At 40.3% G+C, this 19,214-nt stretch overlaps 1 protein-coding gene across 1 annotated transcript in view; it reads left to right on the forward strand.

Moving 5' to 3' along the window:
* Nucleotides 1–546: 546 nt before the first annotated feature.
* Slc30a9 (solute carrier family 30 member 9) overlaps nucleotides 547–19,214 on the forward strand; it is a 52,310-nt gene continuing 33,642 nt past the window's right edge. The window contains exons 1-2 of the mRNA XM_028765285.1: nucleotides 547–649; nucleotides 13,982–14,149. Coding sequence (XP_028621118.1) covers nucleotides 547–649; nucleotides 13,982–14,149 — 271 coding nt within the window. The remainder of the gene's footprint in view (nucleotides 650–13,981; nucleotides 14,150–19,214) is intronic.

Raw genomic sequence — 19,214 nt, forward strand, 5'->3', positions numbered from 1 at the left:
TTTAAGCTAAGAACTGAATGAACCTGACATGGGATTAGTTAAAACAGGTGAATGTGTTCAGGTTTCTATCTCTTTGGGACCAAGCTGTTTGAAAATTATTCCATCTTCGCGTACACATAGTATCGCGACTTCGAATTTTACGCACGCCTCTAAGAAGCCGAGGTTGAGTGATCAGCAAGGCGACTACGGTGTGGGACAGAGGGGTTTAAAAGGAATGGGGACAGAGGCTTAAACCCTGCCTTCTCCTCCTACTTCCCACGCCCCGGCAGCGCTTCAGAAGACAGTCTCCGAGGACGCGACACGGACTTCCAAAAGCCTATCAGAGGTGGGAGCGCACACCGCACTGTCTCGAAGCCCCGCCCCCAGCTAGCATATTCCGTCACTTCCGCTGTCGCGCCACACCATCACGACTTCCGGGTCGCCGAGGCCGCCGGCCGCGGCGCACACATCCGAGTTCGCCGGGGTCCAGTCTATGGAGTCAGTTGGCGCGGCAGGCGGCTCGGAGGCAGGAGGCGGTGTCCGAGTGGGGGCCTCTGCCCCGCCAGGATGTTTCCGGGCATGGCCGCCGCCGCCGCGGCGCACAGATGCAGCTGGGCGGCGCTGTGCAGGCTCGGTGGCGGCCGGGCAGCGGCCCGCGGCCGCAGCCAGGGTAAGTGACGGACTGGTGGAGGCCGCGCCTGGCCTCAGCAGTTGGCCATCCTGCCCTTCTCCAACCCAGAGCCTGGCGGTCTCGCAAGGTCCTCACAGGTGTCCCCGTGAGCCGCGGCTACAGAGCCCCCGAGGGGCCAGCCGGCGTACGGTCACCCTGAGGCGGGCCTCCAGACCGGGAGGTCTTAGGGCGCATCGCGGTGACCCAGGGTGACCCGAACAGGCCGTGGGAAATGGCGGATTCCACCAACTTGGCTGGGGGAGTGATCCGTTGAGCTCGGCGCCGAACTTCTGCTACTGCTTAAAGATGCTCCTGCGCTGTTCTTTTTCTTAGTGCCATCCCGTTTTCTTAAATCTCCCTAAATTAAAGTGGATGTCACATACGGATCTTAAGATGAGGGCTTCTCACAGTTATCGAATGAGCATAGTTTGGGGACAGGAAACCCACAGAACTTTGTAATTATATCGAACAATCCTTTGGGTGAAAAAAAGTGTCTCCTGAAACTGTATACAAACCTGGGCGTAGGGTGTGATCGAGAGTCTTCTTCTTCTTCAGTCAGATTAAAGCTGTTGGAGAGTTCTAAAGTAGCATCAAACCTGGAAGTTCTATTTCGATGATTCATCTCCCTTGCTTCTGTGGCTTGACACGGAGGACTCATAGCAGAGCCCAGGAGAGGACAGGACCAAATCCACTGCCAACTCAAGCCCCTAGATTCTTGCGATTTGTAAAGAGTGTTTACAGAAACGTTTCTCAAACATTCACATTCACCCTTCAAAAACTTTTGAGTGGAAGGCAAAGCTGCAGCCGTTCAGGTGTTTGATAAAAGCTGTAACGGACTCCTGTACTGGGCAGATAAGGTAGAATATATTCATACCTTATTAAAAACTGGTTCTTAAGGTTGCAAATGAATTGATTGCAGTAACACTGTTTTAGTTTGTTGTTGTTAGTGACAGAGATTATAGCTAGTTTTCCCATAGTGGCAGTCTTATGAACAGAATGAGTCGTCTGTTTAAAACTCCAAATAAACTTCAGCATATTACATAGAAACTCATATAGTCCAAAGTACCCTTTCAGTGTTGGTAAAGTGAGTTGCAGTGGTGTAATTTGTAATTCTTATTCTGGATAGCTATCACTGGGCCAAAAAGTTATGCTGTTTGTCTCATTCTGTGTATCGCAGTTAGTAATTACCTGTCTCTCCATTTAGAAAGACTTTTCAGAGTTCTTTAGAGTGTTTATTACTACAAAAAGTTGAATTTTTTTTTAACACTTAACACCTTTTTAGATTCAGAGCATCACCTTAGTGGAAGTTTTGTTACGCAGTATTTGAAAGAGCAATCAAAACTATGGTTAAATTTAAAAATCATTTGGAGAAAGTGTGTTATTTAAGTTAGATGCATACTACAAGAAAAACTATTTGAAGCTGTTTTTTTGTTTTGTTTTGTTTTTGTTTTGGGGGAGGGGGAGTTGAGTATCCAAAGCCAGATGATTTTCTTTGAGAAGAAATAAAGTTTAGTTTCTGCTTCTAGAATGTTTACCTGTCTAAAGGCCAAGTGTGGCGGTCCGTGCCTTTAGTCCCAGCAGAGGCAGGAGGATTTCTGAGTTTGAGGCCATCCTGGTCTACAGAATGGGTTTCAGGACAGCCAGGGCCACACAGAAAAACCCCGTATCAAAAAACACAAAAGAATAAACTGAGAAGGAACCCACTGACTGATCTAAGTACTTAAAGATGAGAAACCTCTGTGAAGACAAAGAAAACAGACTGTATTCAAGAGCCAGGCCACACTGTAGTTCTGCATTGTGTGGTAGCCATATTTTAAAAAGTAAAAATAGATTAATATACTTAGCTAGTATACTGGCATATAATTTTTTAAAAAATATTAAGGTGTTTCCCATTTTGTGTTGTCTTCAGAATGCAGTGTGTATTTCACACAGCCCATCACAGTTTGGACTAAGCACACTCAATATGGCTGTAGGATTGTACATATAACAATATAGTAACGGGCAGAGGAGCTGACTGACAGCTGATGAGTAACATACAGAGAGCATGTTGTACAAACATTAAAACGTTTATGTTTTTAAACATATATATTTGAAGGATTTTGCTGCTATCTTGCATTAGCTAAGTTTACTCCTTTTTTGTCCAAAGATTTCTTTTATTTATTTGTTTGTGTGTGTGCATGTAAGTATATGCACATGTATGTGCCAGTATGTGTGCACATGGAAGCCAACAGAGCATTGAATCACATGGAGCTAGAGTTATTGGCATATGCAGTACTTAGCTGGTAAGCCATATTTTTATCCTCTTGAGATTTTCTTACTGATGATATGATATTCTTTACAGAAGATGCAGGAACTTTCTTGAACTAATTGGCTGCAGAACTGAACACTGTTTCAGGAGGTAGTTATTCTCTTTGTAAAAGGAACTTTAAGAGGTTTGTGCCCTGTGACCTAAATTTGCATTGAAAACAATTTACAATAAGTACATACTGCAATGTGTATCTCAGTTTATTACTAATATATTGGAAACTTATTTGTAGTTATAGTATTTATATTATGTTAGATGCTCTTACTGATTTTACCACCCTCTCCATCTTTTTGTGACAGGGTTTTAACATTTAACCTAGGCTGACCTCGAACTTGTGATCCTTCTGTCTCTATCCCCAAGTCTTGGATTACATGCTATTTTTACTTTTTCTTAGCATATGTTGAAGTAATTGAGCAAGACAGTAGAGCTATAATCCCAAGTTGTAGCGCAGGGAGTTGTCAGTGTTTGCCTTTGTTGCCTTAAAAAAAAAAAAAAACAACCGTGAGAGATGGCCTTCTTATGCTGTGTATTAAAACCATATCAGTCACATTCTCCTGGGCTGGGCCACTCTATCTTGCTTACACCTTTGCTTGCTAGATGAGTAGGCAGAATTTCCTGCAGCATTGGCTAGCAGAAGGGATACCAGTAAACTGGGGCTACTAAGTGTTAATATTGGGCAGACTGTCACGATCTGACAGTGCTGTTAATAAAATCTCTTCTAAAATAAATTCATTGTTTTAACATTTTTACATGTGTGAATGTCTTGCCTACATGTTTATCTGTGCATCACATGTGTGCAATGCTCATGGAAGCCAGAAGAGAGTATGGGATCCCCTGGATTTGGAGTTGCAGAAGATTGTTAGCTGTCAGGTGGATGCAGGGAATTGAACCCAGGTCTGGAAGTGCTCTTAACCACCAAGCCATCTCTTCAGTTCCCATTAAGATCTTTTTTTTTTCTTTTAAAATTTATTTATTTTATTTAGATGAGTACACTATACCTGTCTTCAGACACACCAGAAGAGGGCATTGCATCCATTATGGATGGTTGTGAGTGACCATGTGGTTGTTGGGATTTGAACTCAGGACCCCTGGAAGAGCAGTCAGTGCTCTTAACTGCTGAGCCATCTCTCCAGCCCCCAATTAAGATCTTAGTAAAGCTCCAGATAGCTTATTGGTAGTTATATTTTTAGTTTTTTTTTTTTTTTTTTTTTTTTTTGAGACAGGGTTTCTTTGTATAGCCTTGGCTATCCTGGAACTCACTCTGTAGACCAGGCTGGTCTCGAACTCAGAAATCCACCTGCCTCTGCCTCCCAAGTGCTGGGATTAAAGGTGTGCGCCAGCACTGCCCGACATGTTTTTAGTTTCTATATGGAATACTTTTTGGGTTTTTTTTTTTTTTTTGAGACAGGGTCCCTAACTGTCCTAGAACTCACTAAGTAGACCAGACTAGCCTCAAACTCAGAGACCTGCCTGCCTCTGCCTCCTGAATGCTGGGATGAAAAGCATGTACCACCACACCTAGCCTATTGTACGCGTTTTTAAAATATAGAAAAGTAATTAAAAATTACATATAATCATTGTAGTTTATCAAGTATACTTTCAGTGATTGAAACTCTGTTGAGTTAGATTCCCTTTTTCATTTAACATTGTAAAATGGAAATTTTTCCTCATCTAGCAAGCAAAAAGTTTTGTTTTGTTTTTTTATTCTCATATCCCAACCACAGTTTCCCATTCCTTTCCTTCTCCCAGTCTCCACACCCAGACTTCCCCATCCCTCAGATCCACCTACCTTATGCCTCCCCTCAGAAAATAATAGGCCTCCCATGAACATCAACCAAACAGGACATAACAAGCTACAGTAAGCCCAGGCACATACATCAAGGCTGGATGAGCTAACCCAGTAGAAGGAAAGGGTCCTGTAAGCAGACAAAAGGGTCAGGGACAGCCCCCACTCTACTCCAGCTACTCAGCCATAACATATATGCAGAGGACCTAGGTCAGACCCTTACTGTCTCCCTGATCTCTGTGAGTCCGAGTGAGTCCCCGTTAGTTGATTCTGTGGAGGGAGCAGCCAGTATTAGTATTCTTGATCACAGAGCCATCCCTCCAGCTATGCACTTACTCCGTTTTTGATATGTCAGTGCTTTCAACTTTGGAGAGAAGAAACTACTGAAATAGGCTCTTAGGTAAGGAGACTGATATGTAGACAACAGGTTATAACCTTGACTCAAGTCCTAAAATTAGCGAGAAACAAACCCAAACCACAAGATGTCCTTTTGTTTGTTTTTAATGTAGTTGAAACATACATGATAGGCTGAATTGTCAGTTTGCAGGAAAGAGAATGGATTGCTATTTGTTATTCTTAGTTTCAAATGAAAGCTGAAGTAAATAGTCGATGACAAACTAGATTGGAGAGAGGGCAGACATGAGACAGTAGCAGTGGCTCTTAGGAGTCACAGCAGCAGAGTAAAAGCAGAGCCTTGTGACTAGGTCCCCGATTGTCATGACTAAATTGGTAACATGCCAGTAGCTGCAGCTTAGATGAAACAGCCCCTAGGTGTGCAGCAGTGAGAAAACCTGACTCAGGCTGGTAGAGCAGCAAGTGCCAAACAAGAGACTAATGTTCCATATGTAGCTAATTTTAGATGTCACCTTGAAGAAAGGGTGTTAAAATTAGGAAATATGTTTTCCTATATTTCTGCCAGCTGGAGTTAATGAATTCAGCAATTCACGATGCAAGTGACTGATTATGTTTCCCATGGCTGGGTTAGAATTATATTGGCTTCATTGAGTCCCATGTGGGGCCGTGTAGTTTTTAGCCTATAAGCAGTTTTCAGTTGTGTATTAATGCTAAAGGTATGTTGAAAGCTGTTGATTCCTGAAGTACTATTGAAACTCAAAACTAAAGGATGTTTCGAGACAGCTAGCAAGGGAGCTAAGATAACCACATAGTATCAAAAGGTTTTGAAGAGACCTCTACTGGCCAGAAATAAGGCCATTTGCGCATTACTCAACACAGTGACTGAAATGGATACTACAAATCATACTGAAATCTGGATTGTAGTGTTATCTGTAAGCTAAAACCTTGCCACCTCTGCAGTGTGCCAGGCAAAACACTTAGCATTTTAAGAGTTGGTGCATAAAAGGGAAGAAGAGTTGGAAGGCCTGAGGCTGACTTAAACTGTACTACTGGGTATCCTTAGAGTGGGAGTTTTCTGTGCAAAGGCATTCTGAGTGAATGCAGAAGACTAGAAGGCTACAGTTTTAAAAGCTGCTCAATGAGTAAAGGTGTCCAGCATTGAATAGCACTAGACATTGTCATAAATAAAGGGAAAATTAGATACTAGATGAGTTTTTTCTTTTACTGTGGTCGTGACTAAACCCAGGGCACAGAGCTCTGCTGCTGAGGTACAACCCCGGAGAGAATAAGCAACCCTCAAAGAGACTTCATCTGCTTCCAAGGTATTTTCCTTATCAACTGAGCTCCGAAAAGGCCTTTACACCTACTGGCATGTGGGATATAGAGGGTAGGTTAGACACTGCTCCGGAAATTCAGTTAATAAAGTTTAGACTGGAAAACTACCAGGGCAGAAATTCAAATGAACAGCTTATTAATATTTAAAGAATGTAAATTTAAAATGTAAACATATTGTATAGCTTTAAAAATGGTTCAAAGAGATCTCAGGCATAGTATGTGTACTTTGTTTGGGTCTATTCACACAGAAGTAAAACTCATGTTTGTGACAGCTAGTTAAAGACTTTCCTTTTTTTTGTTGTTCTTTCATTTTTTTTAAACTAAGTTTTTTTATTGGATATTTTATTTATTTACATTTCAAATGTTATCCCCTTTCTCAGTTCCCCCACCCCCAGAAACCCCTTATCCCATCCCACCTCCCCCTGCTTCTATGAGGGTGTTCCCTCTCCCACCTCCCCGCCCTCGCATTCCCCTACTCTGGGGTATCGAGCCTTCATAGGACCAAGGGCCTCTCTTCCCATTGATGCCCTACAAGGCCATCCTCCCCTACATATACAGCTGAAGCCGTGGCTCCCACCCTATGTGCTTCCAGGCTGGTGGTTTAGACCCTGGGAGCTCTGGTTGGTATTGTTGCTCTCCTCATGGGGATGCAAACCCTTTTAGCTCCTTCAGTCTTTTCTCTAACCCCTACCTTGGGAACCCCATGATCAATTCAGTGGTTAGCTGTGAGCATCTGCCTCTGAATATGTCAGACTCTGGCAGACCTCTAAAGAGACAGCTATATCAAGCTCCTGTCAGCATGCACTTCCTGACATCCATATCAGTGTCTACCTTTGGTGACTGCACATGGGATGGATACCCAGGTGGAATGGTCTCCAGACATCACCTCCTTCAGTTTCTGTCCCACATTTTGTCTTCATATTTGCTCCCTTGAGTATTTTGTTACTCCTTCTAAAAAGGACCGAAGCACCCACACTTGGTCTTCCTTCTTCATGAGCTTCATGTGGTCTGTGAGCTGAATCTTGGGTATTGTGAACTTCTGGGCTAATATCCAGTTATCAGTGAGTGAATACCATGTGTGTTTTTTTGTGATTGGGTTACCTCACTCAGGATGATATTTTCTAGTTTCATCCATTTACGTAAAAATTTCATGAATTCCTTGTTTTTAATAGCTGAATAGTACTCCATTGTGTAAATGTACCACATTTTTCGTATCCATTCCTCTGTTGAAGGACATCTGGGTTCTTTCCAGCTTCTGGCTATTATAAATAAGGCTGCTATGAACATAGTGGAATATGTGTCCTTGTTATATATTGGAGCATCTTCTGGGTATATGCCCAGGAGTGGTATAGCTGGGTCCTCAGGTATGGTATGTCCAATATTCTGAGGAACCACCAGACAGATTTCCAGAGTTGTTGTACCATTTTGCAACCCCAACCAACAATGGAGGAGTGTTCCTCTCTGTCCATATCCTCACCAGCATCTGCTGTCACCTGAGTTTTTGATCTTAGCCATTCTGACTGGTGTGAGGTGGAATCTCAGGGTTGTTTTGATTTGCATTTCCCTGATGACTAAGGATGTTGAACATTTCTTTAGGTGTTTCTCAGCCATTATAGTTTCCTCAGCTGAGAATTCTTTGTTTAGCTCTGTGCCCCATTTTTTAACAGGGTTATTTGGTTGTCTGGAGTCTAATTTCTTGAGTTCTTTGTACATATTGGATATTAGCCCTCTATGGGATGTGGGATTGCTAAAGATCTTTTCCCAATCTGTTGGTTGCTGTTTTGTCCTATTGACAGTGTCCTTTGCCGTACAGAAGCTTTGCAAGTTTATGAGGTCCCATTTGTCAATTCTTGATCTTAAAGCATAAGCTATTGGTGTTCTGTTCAGGAACTTTTCCCCTCTGCCCAAGTATCCAAGGTTCTTCCCCATCTTCTCTTCTATTAGTTTCAGTGTATCTGGTTTTATGTGGAGGTCCTTTATCCACTTAGACTTGAGCTTTGTACAAGGGGATAAGAATGGATCAATTTTCATTCTTCTACATGTTGTCCTCCAGTTGAACCAGCACCATTTGTTGAAAATGCTGTCCCTTTTCCACTGAACAGTTTTAGCTCCTTTGTCAAAGATCAAGTGACCATAGGTGTGTGGGTTCATTTCTGGGTCTTCAATTCTATTCCATTGATTTTCTTGCCTGTCTCTGTACCAATACCATGCAGTTTTTATCACTGTTGCTCTGTAGTACAGTTTGAAGTCAGGGATGGTGATTCCTCCAGAAGTTCTTTTATTGTTGAGAATAGTTTTCACTATCCTGGGGTTTTATTCCAAATGAATTTGAGAATTGCTCTTTCTAACTCTGTGAAGAATTGAGTTGGGATTTTAATGGGGATTGCATTGAATCTGTAGATTGCTTTCAGCAAGATGGCCATTTTTACTCTATTAATCCTGCCAATCCATGAGCATGGGAGATCTTTCCATCTTCTGAGATCTTCAATGTCTGACAGCGCCAGCGCCACCACGGTACAGAGCTCCGGCATAGGCCTGGGGGATTAAAGGAAGACACAGACTCGGGTCATTCATTAAGAGAGAATGCCAAAACTTTTACTGAGCAGGTTCAATACATACACCAAGCCAGGGAAGGAAAAACATAAACAGGAACTCAACTGGGGGGCAATGGGCTGTCAAGTGTAAATACTCTGCCTGGGGTACCATGCCTATATCAGGATGTTTTGATCTTAGAAAAATGGCAGAATGTTACTTGGTAAACAGCAGCACACGGAAAGTCTCAGCCAGGGCATAGCAGCCCTTTGGGATCCTACAGATTTCTTTCTTCAGAGACTTAAAGTTCTTGTCATACAGATCTTTCACTTCCTTGGTTAGATTCACACCAAGGTATTTTATATTATTTGTGACTATTGTGAAGGGTGTCATTTCCCTAATTCTTCAGCCTGTTTATCTTTCGAGTAGAGGAAGGCCACTTATTTGTTTGAGTTGATTTTATAACCAGCCACTTTGCTGAAGTGTTAATCAGGTTTAGGAAGTCTCTGGTGGAAGTTTTGGGGTCACTTAAATATACTATCATATCATTTGCAAATAGTGACAAGTTTGACTAATCCTTTCCTATTTGTATCTCTTTGACTTCCTTTTGTTGTCTAATTGCTCTAGCTAGGACTTCCAGTACTATATTGAATAGGTAGGGAGAGAGTGGGCAGCCTTGTGTAGACCCTGATGTTTCTCTCCATTTAGTTTGATATTGGCTACTGGTTTGCTGTATATTGCTTTTACTGTGTTTACGTATGGGCCTTGAATTCCTGATCTTTCCAAGACTTTTACCATGAAGGGATGTTGAATTTTGTCAAATGCTTTCTCAGCATCTAGTGAGATGGTCATGTGGTTTTTTTCTTTGAGTTTGTTTATATAGTAGATTACATTGATGGATTTCCGAATATTGAACCATCCCTGCATTCCTGGGATAAAGCCAACTTGATCATGATGGATGATTGTTTTGATGTGGTCTTGGATTCTGTTTGTGAGAATTTTATTATTTCTGCATCGATATTCATAAGGGAGATTGGTCTAAAGTTATCTTTCTTAGTTGGGTCTTTGGAGGTTTAGGTATGAGTGTAATTGTGGCTTCCTAGAATGAATTGGGTAGTGTTCCTTCTGTTTCTATTTTGTGGAATAGTTTGAAGAGAATTGGTATTAGGTTTTCCTTGAAGGTGTGATAGAATTCTGCATTAAAACCATCTGGTTCTGGGCTTTTTTTGGTGGGGAGACTTTTAATGATTGCTGCTGTTTCTTTAGGGGTTATTGGACTGTTTTGGTGGTTTATCTGCTCCTAATTTAACTTTAGTTCCTGGTACCTGTCTAGAAAATTGTCCATTTCATCCAGATTTTCCAGTCTTGTTGAGTATAAGCTTTGTAGTAGGATCAGATGATTTTTTTGAATTTCCTCAGTTTCTGTTGTTATGTCTCCCTTTTCAGTTCTGATTTTATTAATTTGGATACTGTCTCTGTGCTCTCTGGTTAGTCTGGCTAAGGGATTATCTAGCTTGTTGATTTTCTCAAAGAACCAGCTCCCGGTTTTGTTGATATTTTGTATAGGGGTTTTTTTTGTTGTTGTTGTTTCTACTTGGTTGATTTCAGCCCTGAGTTTGATTATTTCCTGCCGTCTACTCCTCTTGGGTGTATTTGCTTCTTTTTGTTCTAGAGCTTTCAGGTGTGTTGTCAAGTTGCTAGTGTGTGCTCTCTCCAGTTTCTTTTTGTAGACACTTAGAGCAATGAGTTTTCCCCTTAGCACTGCTTTCATTATGTCCCATAAGTTTTGTTATAGAAATGAAAAGTCTTTCATTTCTTTCGTTATTTCTTCCTTGACCAAATAAATCATCGTTGAGTAGAGCGTTGTTCAGTTTCCACGTGTATGTGGGCTTTCCATTGTTTTTGTTATTATTGAAAACTAGCTTTAGTCTTGGTGATCTGATAGGATGCAAGGGATTATTTCAATCTTTTTGTATCTGTTGAGGCCTGCTTTGTGACCAATTAGGTGGTCTGTTTTGGAGAAGGTACCATGAGGTGCTGAGAAAAAGGTATATTCTTTTGTTTTAGGATGAAATGTTCTATAGATATCCATTAAATCCGTTTGGTTCATAACTTCCATTAATTCCACTGTGTCTCTGTTTAGTTTCTGTTTCCATGATCTGTCCATTGCTGAGAGTGGGATGTTGAAATCCCCCACTATTATTGTGTGAGGTGCAATGTGTGCTTTGAGTTTTAGTAACGTTTCTTTTATGAATGTGGGTGCCCTTGCATGTGGAGCATAGATGTTCAGAATTGAGAGTTCATCTTGGTAGATTTTTCCTTTGACGAGTATGAAGTGTCCTTCCTTATCTTTTTTGATAACTTTTTGTTGAAAGTTGATTTTATTCACTATTAGAATGGCTACTCCAGCTTGTCTCTTGGGACCATTTGTTTGGAAAATTGTTTTCCAGCCCTTTACTCTGAGGTAGTGTCTGTCTATGCCACTGAGGTGCGTTTCCTGTATGCAACAAAATTCTTAGTCCTGTTTACAAATCCAGTCTGTTAGTCTGCGTCTTTTTATTGGGTAATTGAGTCCATTGAAGTTAAGAGATATTAAGGAAAAGTGATTGTTTCTTCCTGTTATTTTAGTTATTAGTGGTGCAATTATGTTTGTGTAGCTATCTTTTTAGGGGTTTGTTGGAAGATTACTTTCTTGCTTTTTCTAGGTTGTAGTTTCCCTCCTTGTGTTGGAGTTCTCTATCTATTATCCTTTGAAGTGCTGGGTTTGTGGGAAGATATTGTGTAAACTTGGTTTTGTCATGGAATATCTTGGTTTCACCATCTATAGTGATTGAGTTTTGCTGGGTATAGTAGTCTGGGCTGGCATTTGTGTTCTCTTAGGGTCTGTATGGTATCAGTCCAGGATTTTCAGACTTTTATAAAGTCTCTGGTGAGAAGTCTGGTGTAATTCTTGTAGGTCTGCCTTCATATGTTACTTGGCCTTTTTCCCTTGCTACTTTTAGTATTTTTTCTTTGTTTTGTGCATTTGATGTTTTGATTATTATGTGATGGGAGGAATTTCTTTTCTGGCCTAGAATTTGGTATGTAGACCAGGCTGGCCTCACACTCACAGAGCTCCACCGGGCTCTGCTGGAAGTGCTGGGATTAATGGTATAGGCCACTGTTCCCTGTTCTCATGTGCCCTAATTTCCCTTTGTATTTTCTTTTTTTTTTTTTTGGTTTTTCGAGACAGGGTTTCTCTGAGTAGCCCTGGCTGTCCTGGAACTCACTCTGTAGACCAGGCTAGCCTCGAACTCTCGAACTCAGAAATCCGCCTGTCTCTGCCTCCCAAGTGCTGGGATTAAAGGCGTGCGCCACCACCGCCCGGCCCCTTTGTATTTTCTTAGTCTTCCTATTTTGCCTCAAGAATAGCAATGGCTACAATGAAGAAGACAGTTTTGGTACGTCACATGTTTCATGTGCAGGAATCCTCTACTGTTATTTTCTCACTTAGCTTTTAGAAATAGATGCACATAACCAAAACCACATTAGACCCTCAGCAATTTGCCAAATAGACTGAAGACTACATTGGCAACAGTTAAGTTTCCTCCCAAAATAAGTAAGCAGCCTAGAGCTTTGTCTCCTTGAACCCCTCATGCTTTCCAGTTGTCTACTGTGCTCGCAGTGACTTTACCCCTGCCACAGTATCTGAGCCACAAGAAAAGGCTTTTCTTTATTTTACAAATCTGCTTCCTACAGATGGCATGCATTAGTTAGTGGCTTGGAAATTCAGTTTTCAGCAGTTGGACATTGTTCCCCTCAGCCTCAGTGGTGCTAAGGATGGAAGGTAAGGCCCTATCACTGAGGTCTGTCCCTTGACCAAGTGTTGGCTCTTCAGTGCTCACTCAGTGCCTACCCATTCACTCTTGAAAAAAACTGAATTATCTCTAAGGACATGGTTGGTTTCATATAAAACCTTAGAAAGTATAGATTTTGTCTAAATAGTTCTTGAGTTCTTTGAAAAACTAGAAATCTGAGTTCACACAGTAATACGCAAAAAGTCAGGAGAATAGAAATTTATTTTTCTGTCACTTCAGCACAACAGTGGAGTCTCTTTTCCTTTTGTGTCAGTCCAGTAAAGCCACTGTCAACCAAGATGTCAGCAACAGCTGAAGTGTTTTGTGGCTCCCATTCTCAATTAAAAGTTCCATATAGGGCTGGAGAGATGGCTCAGCAGTTAAGAGCACTGGCTGCTCTTCCAGAGGTCCTGAGTTCAATTCCCAGCAACCACATCTGTAATAGGCAGCCTACAACCATCTGTAATGGGAGCTGATGCCCTCTTCTGGTGTGTCTGAAGACAGCTACAGTGTGCTAATACACATTTAATAAATAATTAAAAATAATTTTTTAAAAATGTAAAACATCAGACAACAGGGATGACTACTAATAGGATTTGTTTATTTGTTTATTTAAAGACATCTTTTTAAAAAGACTTACTTATTTATATGTATTTTGTGCATATGTATACTTTGCCTGCATGTACATTCGTACTCCAGAAGAGGGCACCGGACAGTTGAGAGCCTTCATGCTTTCATGTTGGTGCTGGGAATTGAACTTAGGATCTTCAGAAGAGTAGTAAGTGCTCTTAACCGCTGAGCCGTCTCTCCAGTCCCAGGATTCACTTATTGATTGATAAATGACAGGACCTCATCTCCAGCTTGTGAGAAGACAGAAGATAATTTTAAGTAGGAAGCCCTATTGATTATCTCATACCCAGATTCTGCTATTCTAAAAATACAGTATACCAGCTTTTTAAAATGTAACCAGAATAAAAATAAGAGAGTGTCTGTTACGTACTATGTACTACCTTTTGAAATAACTGAATATGAATGTTTTGCTTGATTTCATATATACTTTTAAAGTTTGCATATCAATATAAATATAAGGGAAAATTGAAATATTGATTCCTATATTACTAAGGAAATCAAGCATGTGATTTGTTAACTGTTTAAGATTAAAGTGACTTTTTTTTTCCTCTTAGGATGGAAGACTTTAATGACACTTGACAGCTTTACATACATGGTTCCCAACATTCATCCACATGTATCTCTTTTAAATCAAGTCAAGTTGTACTCTACAAATGTCCAGAAAGAAGGGCAGAGCTCACAGACTCCAAGAGCTGACAAAGTCCCATCACTTACACAAACAGGTATGTATAAGCTCGCTGAAAGTTTTTACATTTTTCTTCTACATTGAAGAAGTGTAAAATTGTTTACTTCTTTAATAATAGAACATGCCTGTAAAACTGTCTAGACTGGTATGTGTGTGTGAGTGGGGTGTGTATAGCAAACAACAATGTCTCAAACAGATGGAAGGTGAGGACCAATTTCTAAGGTTATTCGACCTCCACATACACTTGGGTACACATATCTGCACTCACAGATACAAACAAGCATGCGTACATGTGTATACATACAGACTTTAGTTTGTTTGCACGAAGTTTGTTAGCGTCGTTTACTCGATTATGTATGTGGTTCTTTTTTCATTCCTAATGCTGTTTCTATACTTTTTAAACCTTGGCAAGGCTTCATTTTCTGTTTTGTCACAAAATTTGATCTCTATGATTATGGCATGAAGCTTGTTGTCTAAGTTTTGGTTTAGCATTTGAACAAGTTTTTCTAAGTGGCTCCCATGTATTTGAAAATATATGTAGCTTTGATTTCTTGGGTCAGAGTTTATATATGTATAGATCTATATAGTACTTTAAAAAAATTTTAAAAATAGTATCTATAACTTCCATGTTTATAGGGAAGTTATATATTCTATTACTACTTCAAAGGCCAGAGATTATTAATGGTTAAGTTCCTTTGGTAAATACAAAGATCTTAGAATGCCTTAACTCTGACAAATTGTTCTCAACTGATGTATTTATTGGCTAATATTTTATAGCTATTCAATTCTGTAGAACATACATTGATGTTCTTTTGCTTTTTGTTGTTGTTATTTGTTTATTTCTTTTGCACCTAGGACTTCACACATCATCTTCATTATTATTATTATTTTATTATTATTTATTATTATTATTATTTGTGTGTGTGTGTGAAAACATACATGCATGCACATGTGGAGCTCAGAGGACAACTTTTGTGAAGTTGGCACTCCTTCCATCTTTGTGTGGGTTTGGAGGCTCAAGTATGCATCATCAGACTTACATGAAAAGTACCTTTGTTCACTAAGACGTCTTACTAGCCTGCCAGCGTATTTTTGTTGTTTTGGTTTTTTAGTTTTGCTTTTTTAATACTCTCTATTTTGAGATAAGATCTCATTAAGCTGCCAGGCTGGCTTTAAATTTATATCAAGAGCTGTAGCCAGGCTCTCTACTTCCCAGGCAGGAGACAGGACTGGATGGGGAACAAGATGTGGCACCTGACTTATATAGCCTTCCTTGCCAGGTGAAATGCCACTGAAGTGGCCAGTGCTTAGGGTTGGGGTTTCACAGATAATGCCCCAATAGGATACCTGTCAGTATCTGAGAGGAGGCCTGAGCAGAGGCTGGATTTGTTTTTAAAAATCTGGAAGGATAGCTTGTTGCAAAATAGCAAACAGATTACAAGGAGGGAACCTGGAAGCACTGTTAATGACAGAGCTTTTTTTTTCTTCCCTTTGAATCCCGAGCCTTGCATGTGCTTGGCAAGTGCTGTGGATTATATCGAGTTACGTCTTTAATATTATCAATACTTCTAAACAGGAGTAGATGAACTAAGTAGAACTTGGTAATTGAGTTAATAAAAGAGAAATTCCTGTAAAGAAAAATGCCAGTTGTGTAAATGATTTCATTGATTTCTAAAATCACAAATACAAGGCTAACAAGGTAGCTTAGTGAGTAAAGGTACTTGCTGCACAAGCTTGAAGAGCTGAGGTCAATCCCCATAATCCAGGTAAAGTTAGAAGGAAAGATCCAACCACAGAGTTGTTCTCTGATTTCCACACCTGTGCTGTGGCATGTGCCCTCTCCTCCATAATAACATTTAAAAAATTGCAAGTACCAAAGTGAGAGGATATTTTTAATAAAATGAATTGTTTTTGGACATCTCACCCTTAGGTATCCATTGGACACCTTACCAGATGTAGTGACTAGTTAAGTGATTGACTGTGCTATGAATCTGCAAGCCCACTGGTTTTATAATTGCTAGCCTATTGTTGAAACATCCTCTTCCTGGAGCTGGATTATTGCAGTAGTTGTCTCCCTGGCCCTGTTGCTGTGAAGAGAACTGTGGCCAAGGTGACTCTTTTAAAAGAAAGCATCTCCTTGGGAGCTTACTTACAGATTCAGAGGTAGGGAGTGTGGCAGAGGATGGGGAAGCACACATGTATGGTGCTGGAGAGAAACATCTGATAGCCTGCTTGGCAGGCAGCAAGCAGAGAAAGAGACACTGGACCTGCTGAGGGCTTTTGAAACCTCAAAGACCACCCACCAGGTGACACTTGTCTTCTAACAAAGCCACACCTCCTAATCCTTCCCAAACAGTTCATCAACTGGAAACTAAGCATTCAAGTGTAAAGTGTGTGAGTGTATGGGGGCCATTCTCATTTAAAGCATCCCACCCTGCTTCTACTCTTTTCTTTTCTTCTGTGTCTCTTTTCCAGAGAGCAGTATGGGCTTTAAAAGTAGATCATATCCCTTCCTTTTAGAGCTTCTCTTTGCCTTCCATTTATCCACACAGCAAAATCTACTCCCAAAAAAAAACCCAGTATCTTCACTTTCAAAATCCCCGTACTGTGATGGATATTCCTGATAACTTGATTGCATCTGGAATTAACTAAATGGCTGGGCATTCTTATGAGGGATTCTTTTTTTCTTTTAAATTTAAATCATTTGAAGTGGGGAAATCCACTTCTATTTCAGATTTTTGAGGTGAGAAGATTCACCTTTAATCTGGGCCACACCTTCAGCTGGCAGCCTATATAAAAGGATTGAAAGAAGGAAGCTAGCTCTTTGCCTGCTAGCCAAGTTCATTCCTTCACTGGCATTAAAGCCTACTTGTGGATTACAACATATACTGAAGACAACTGAAAAATCCAGCCTCCTGGACTGAACAACTGTGGATTCTTGGACCTTCCACTGGTAGACAGACAGCCATTATTAGACTAGTTGGACTGTAGCCTTTAAAACATTCAAATAAATCCTCTGACATCCACATGCATATCATAGCACACATGTATGTGTACTCACACATGTGCCTATATGTACATATATCATTGATTGATTACATATTTTGAATTGGATATTACTGTTTGAAGGAATAAAAAGTGTAATGAGTCTCTTCATTCCAGAATTCAGGCTGTGCTTATTATAAAGACACAGTAAAGGAAGAGACAGTTGCTGAGATGATACAATTAAGGACAAACATTATATAGTGGGTTTCTTAGGGAAACCTAAATGCAGGAGGAAATATTAAATGTTGCTTGCACCATATGAAATCTTTAAAATTTACATTATTGGTTTGGTTTCCTTTTTCTCTGCTGAGTGTAATAAAAGTTTTAGTTTAATTGTCTTATAGTAGAAATACATTGTCTATTGACATTTTTATTTTGGACTCTCTTTCAAGATTTGCCTAGGCCAAATTAGACCTTGTTAGCTATCAGATAGACACCAAGTAATTGCTTGATTGAAAGATAATTTATATACTTAAGAGTTAGAGATTGACTTTTGAATAATTCAAATCACATGATAAAGTCAGGAACGGCTCATTAAGGAGCAGAAGCTTGCTAAGACATCCTTAAATTTTTAAGAGCATTCAGATGGTTTGAATTTTAGTAAAATTACTTTTAATTTTACTAATGACAGCAGATGTGTGGCAAACAGCCAGCATTTGAGCTTAAAACAAACGTCTAGAGGCATTCATGGATAGAATATCTGATTATTAGTGGAAATTATGGAGATTCTATACCAGCAATGTAGTGTGAGTTTATTAAGATGGTGGTGGTCTGTAGAATAAGTATTCATGCCTGTGTCTGAGCCCTTCCTAACCTCCTTGTTTGTGCTTCATAGCGATATATATAGTAACATCTAGACAGCTCACAATGAGAGTATTCACAAGTTTCCATCTGAGAGCAACTTATTTTATATGCTTTGGTTAAATGATCTTTATGGGGGGAAAGTGGTGTTTCTGAAGCTTTGACAGCAGATTTCAGTTCCAACAGAATTGCTATGAGCCTGAGGCCAGCTTGTGCAGTACCAGATCAGATGCTGTCTCAAACAGACAAAACAAAATAGCATAAAGCTCTAGCTTGCATTTCAAAGGCATTTAAGAGGGAGAAGACAGGAAAATAATAAGTAATTTATAGAGATAAAGGAAGGCTGAGGAAATTGTTCAGACAATAACGGATTTCCCATCAAGTGTGAGCACTGGCGTTCAGAACCCCAGAACCCACCTAAAGACAGATGCAGTAGAGCATCTATGATCCCAGCATGCCTACAGTGAAATGGGAGGTAGAGATGGGAGAATCCCAGAAGCTCACAGGCATATGAAGCTCACAGCTTGCCTGGCATATGCAGCAGCAAATAATAAAAGGGTAAAAGGAAGAATTAGCATCACGAATTGTCCTCTGACCTCCACATGGTGCAAGTCTATTCTTGCATCTACAGTCACATAAAAATGTGCACAGACAACCCACATGTACATTAAAAGAGAGTAAGAGACAGATACAGAGAAAGACAGCACAGAGAGAGGGAGAGAGAGAGACAGACAGAGAGACAGAGCACGTGCACATAGTGTTCAGATTTTGAGAAAAACAAGATTCTTTAATTACAATGACTTCGAACCTATTGGCACATGTGTTAATCTCAGCACTTGGGAGACAAAGGCAGGATCACTGAGTTTAAGGGCAGCCTAGTTTACAGAGTAAGTTCCAGAACAACTAGAGCTACTCAGTGAGACTTTCTCAAAAAACCAAAAACAAACAAACCAGAAAAATTGACTACATTTGAACTATTGAGCAGGGTAAGAAAAGAAGAATCCACCTAGACATCTTCCTAGACACCAGGGAAACCAGATTGGAAAAACAGACCAAGAAACAGTTCATCCTAAAAGCTGCCAAACAGAGAAGCCAGTTGTTGCTCATTTGAAATAACATTTTATGTCAACAGTATGCAGAAGACCAAGGGAACACTCCTTGGGAGTGATAGCTTTGAAATCAGGAAAGGAAAACTGAATGTTCCTCTGGCATTTCATCCTGATATAAAGGTGAAAATCAGCATGTTATTACACGTA

This window comes from Grammomys surdaster, unplaced genomic scaffold (assembly GCF_004785775.1).
Source record: "Grammomys surdaster isolate TR1022 unplaced genomic scaffold, NIH_TR_1.0 150, whole genome shotgun sequence".
Taxonomy (NCBI): domain Eukaryota; kingdom Metazoa; phylum Chordata; class Mammalia; order Rodentia; family Muridae; genus Grammomys; species Grammomys surdaster.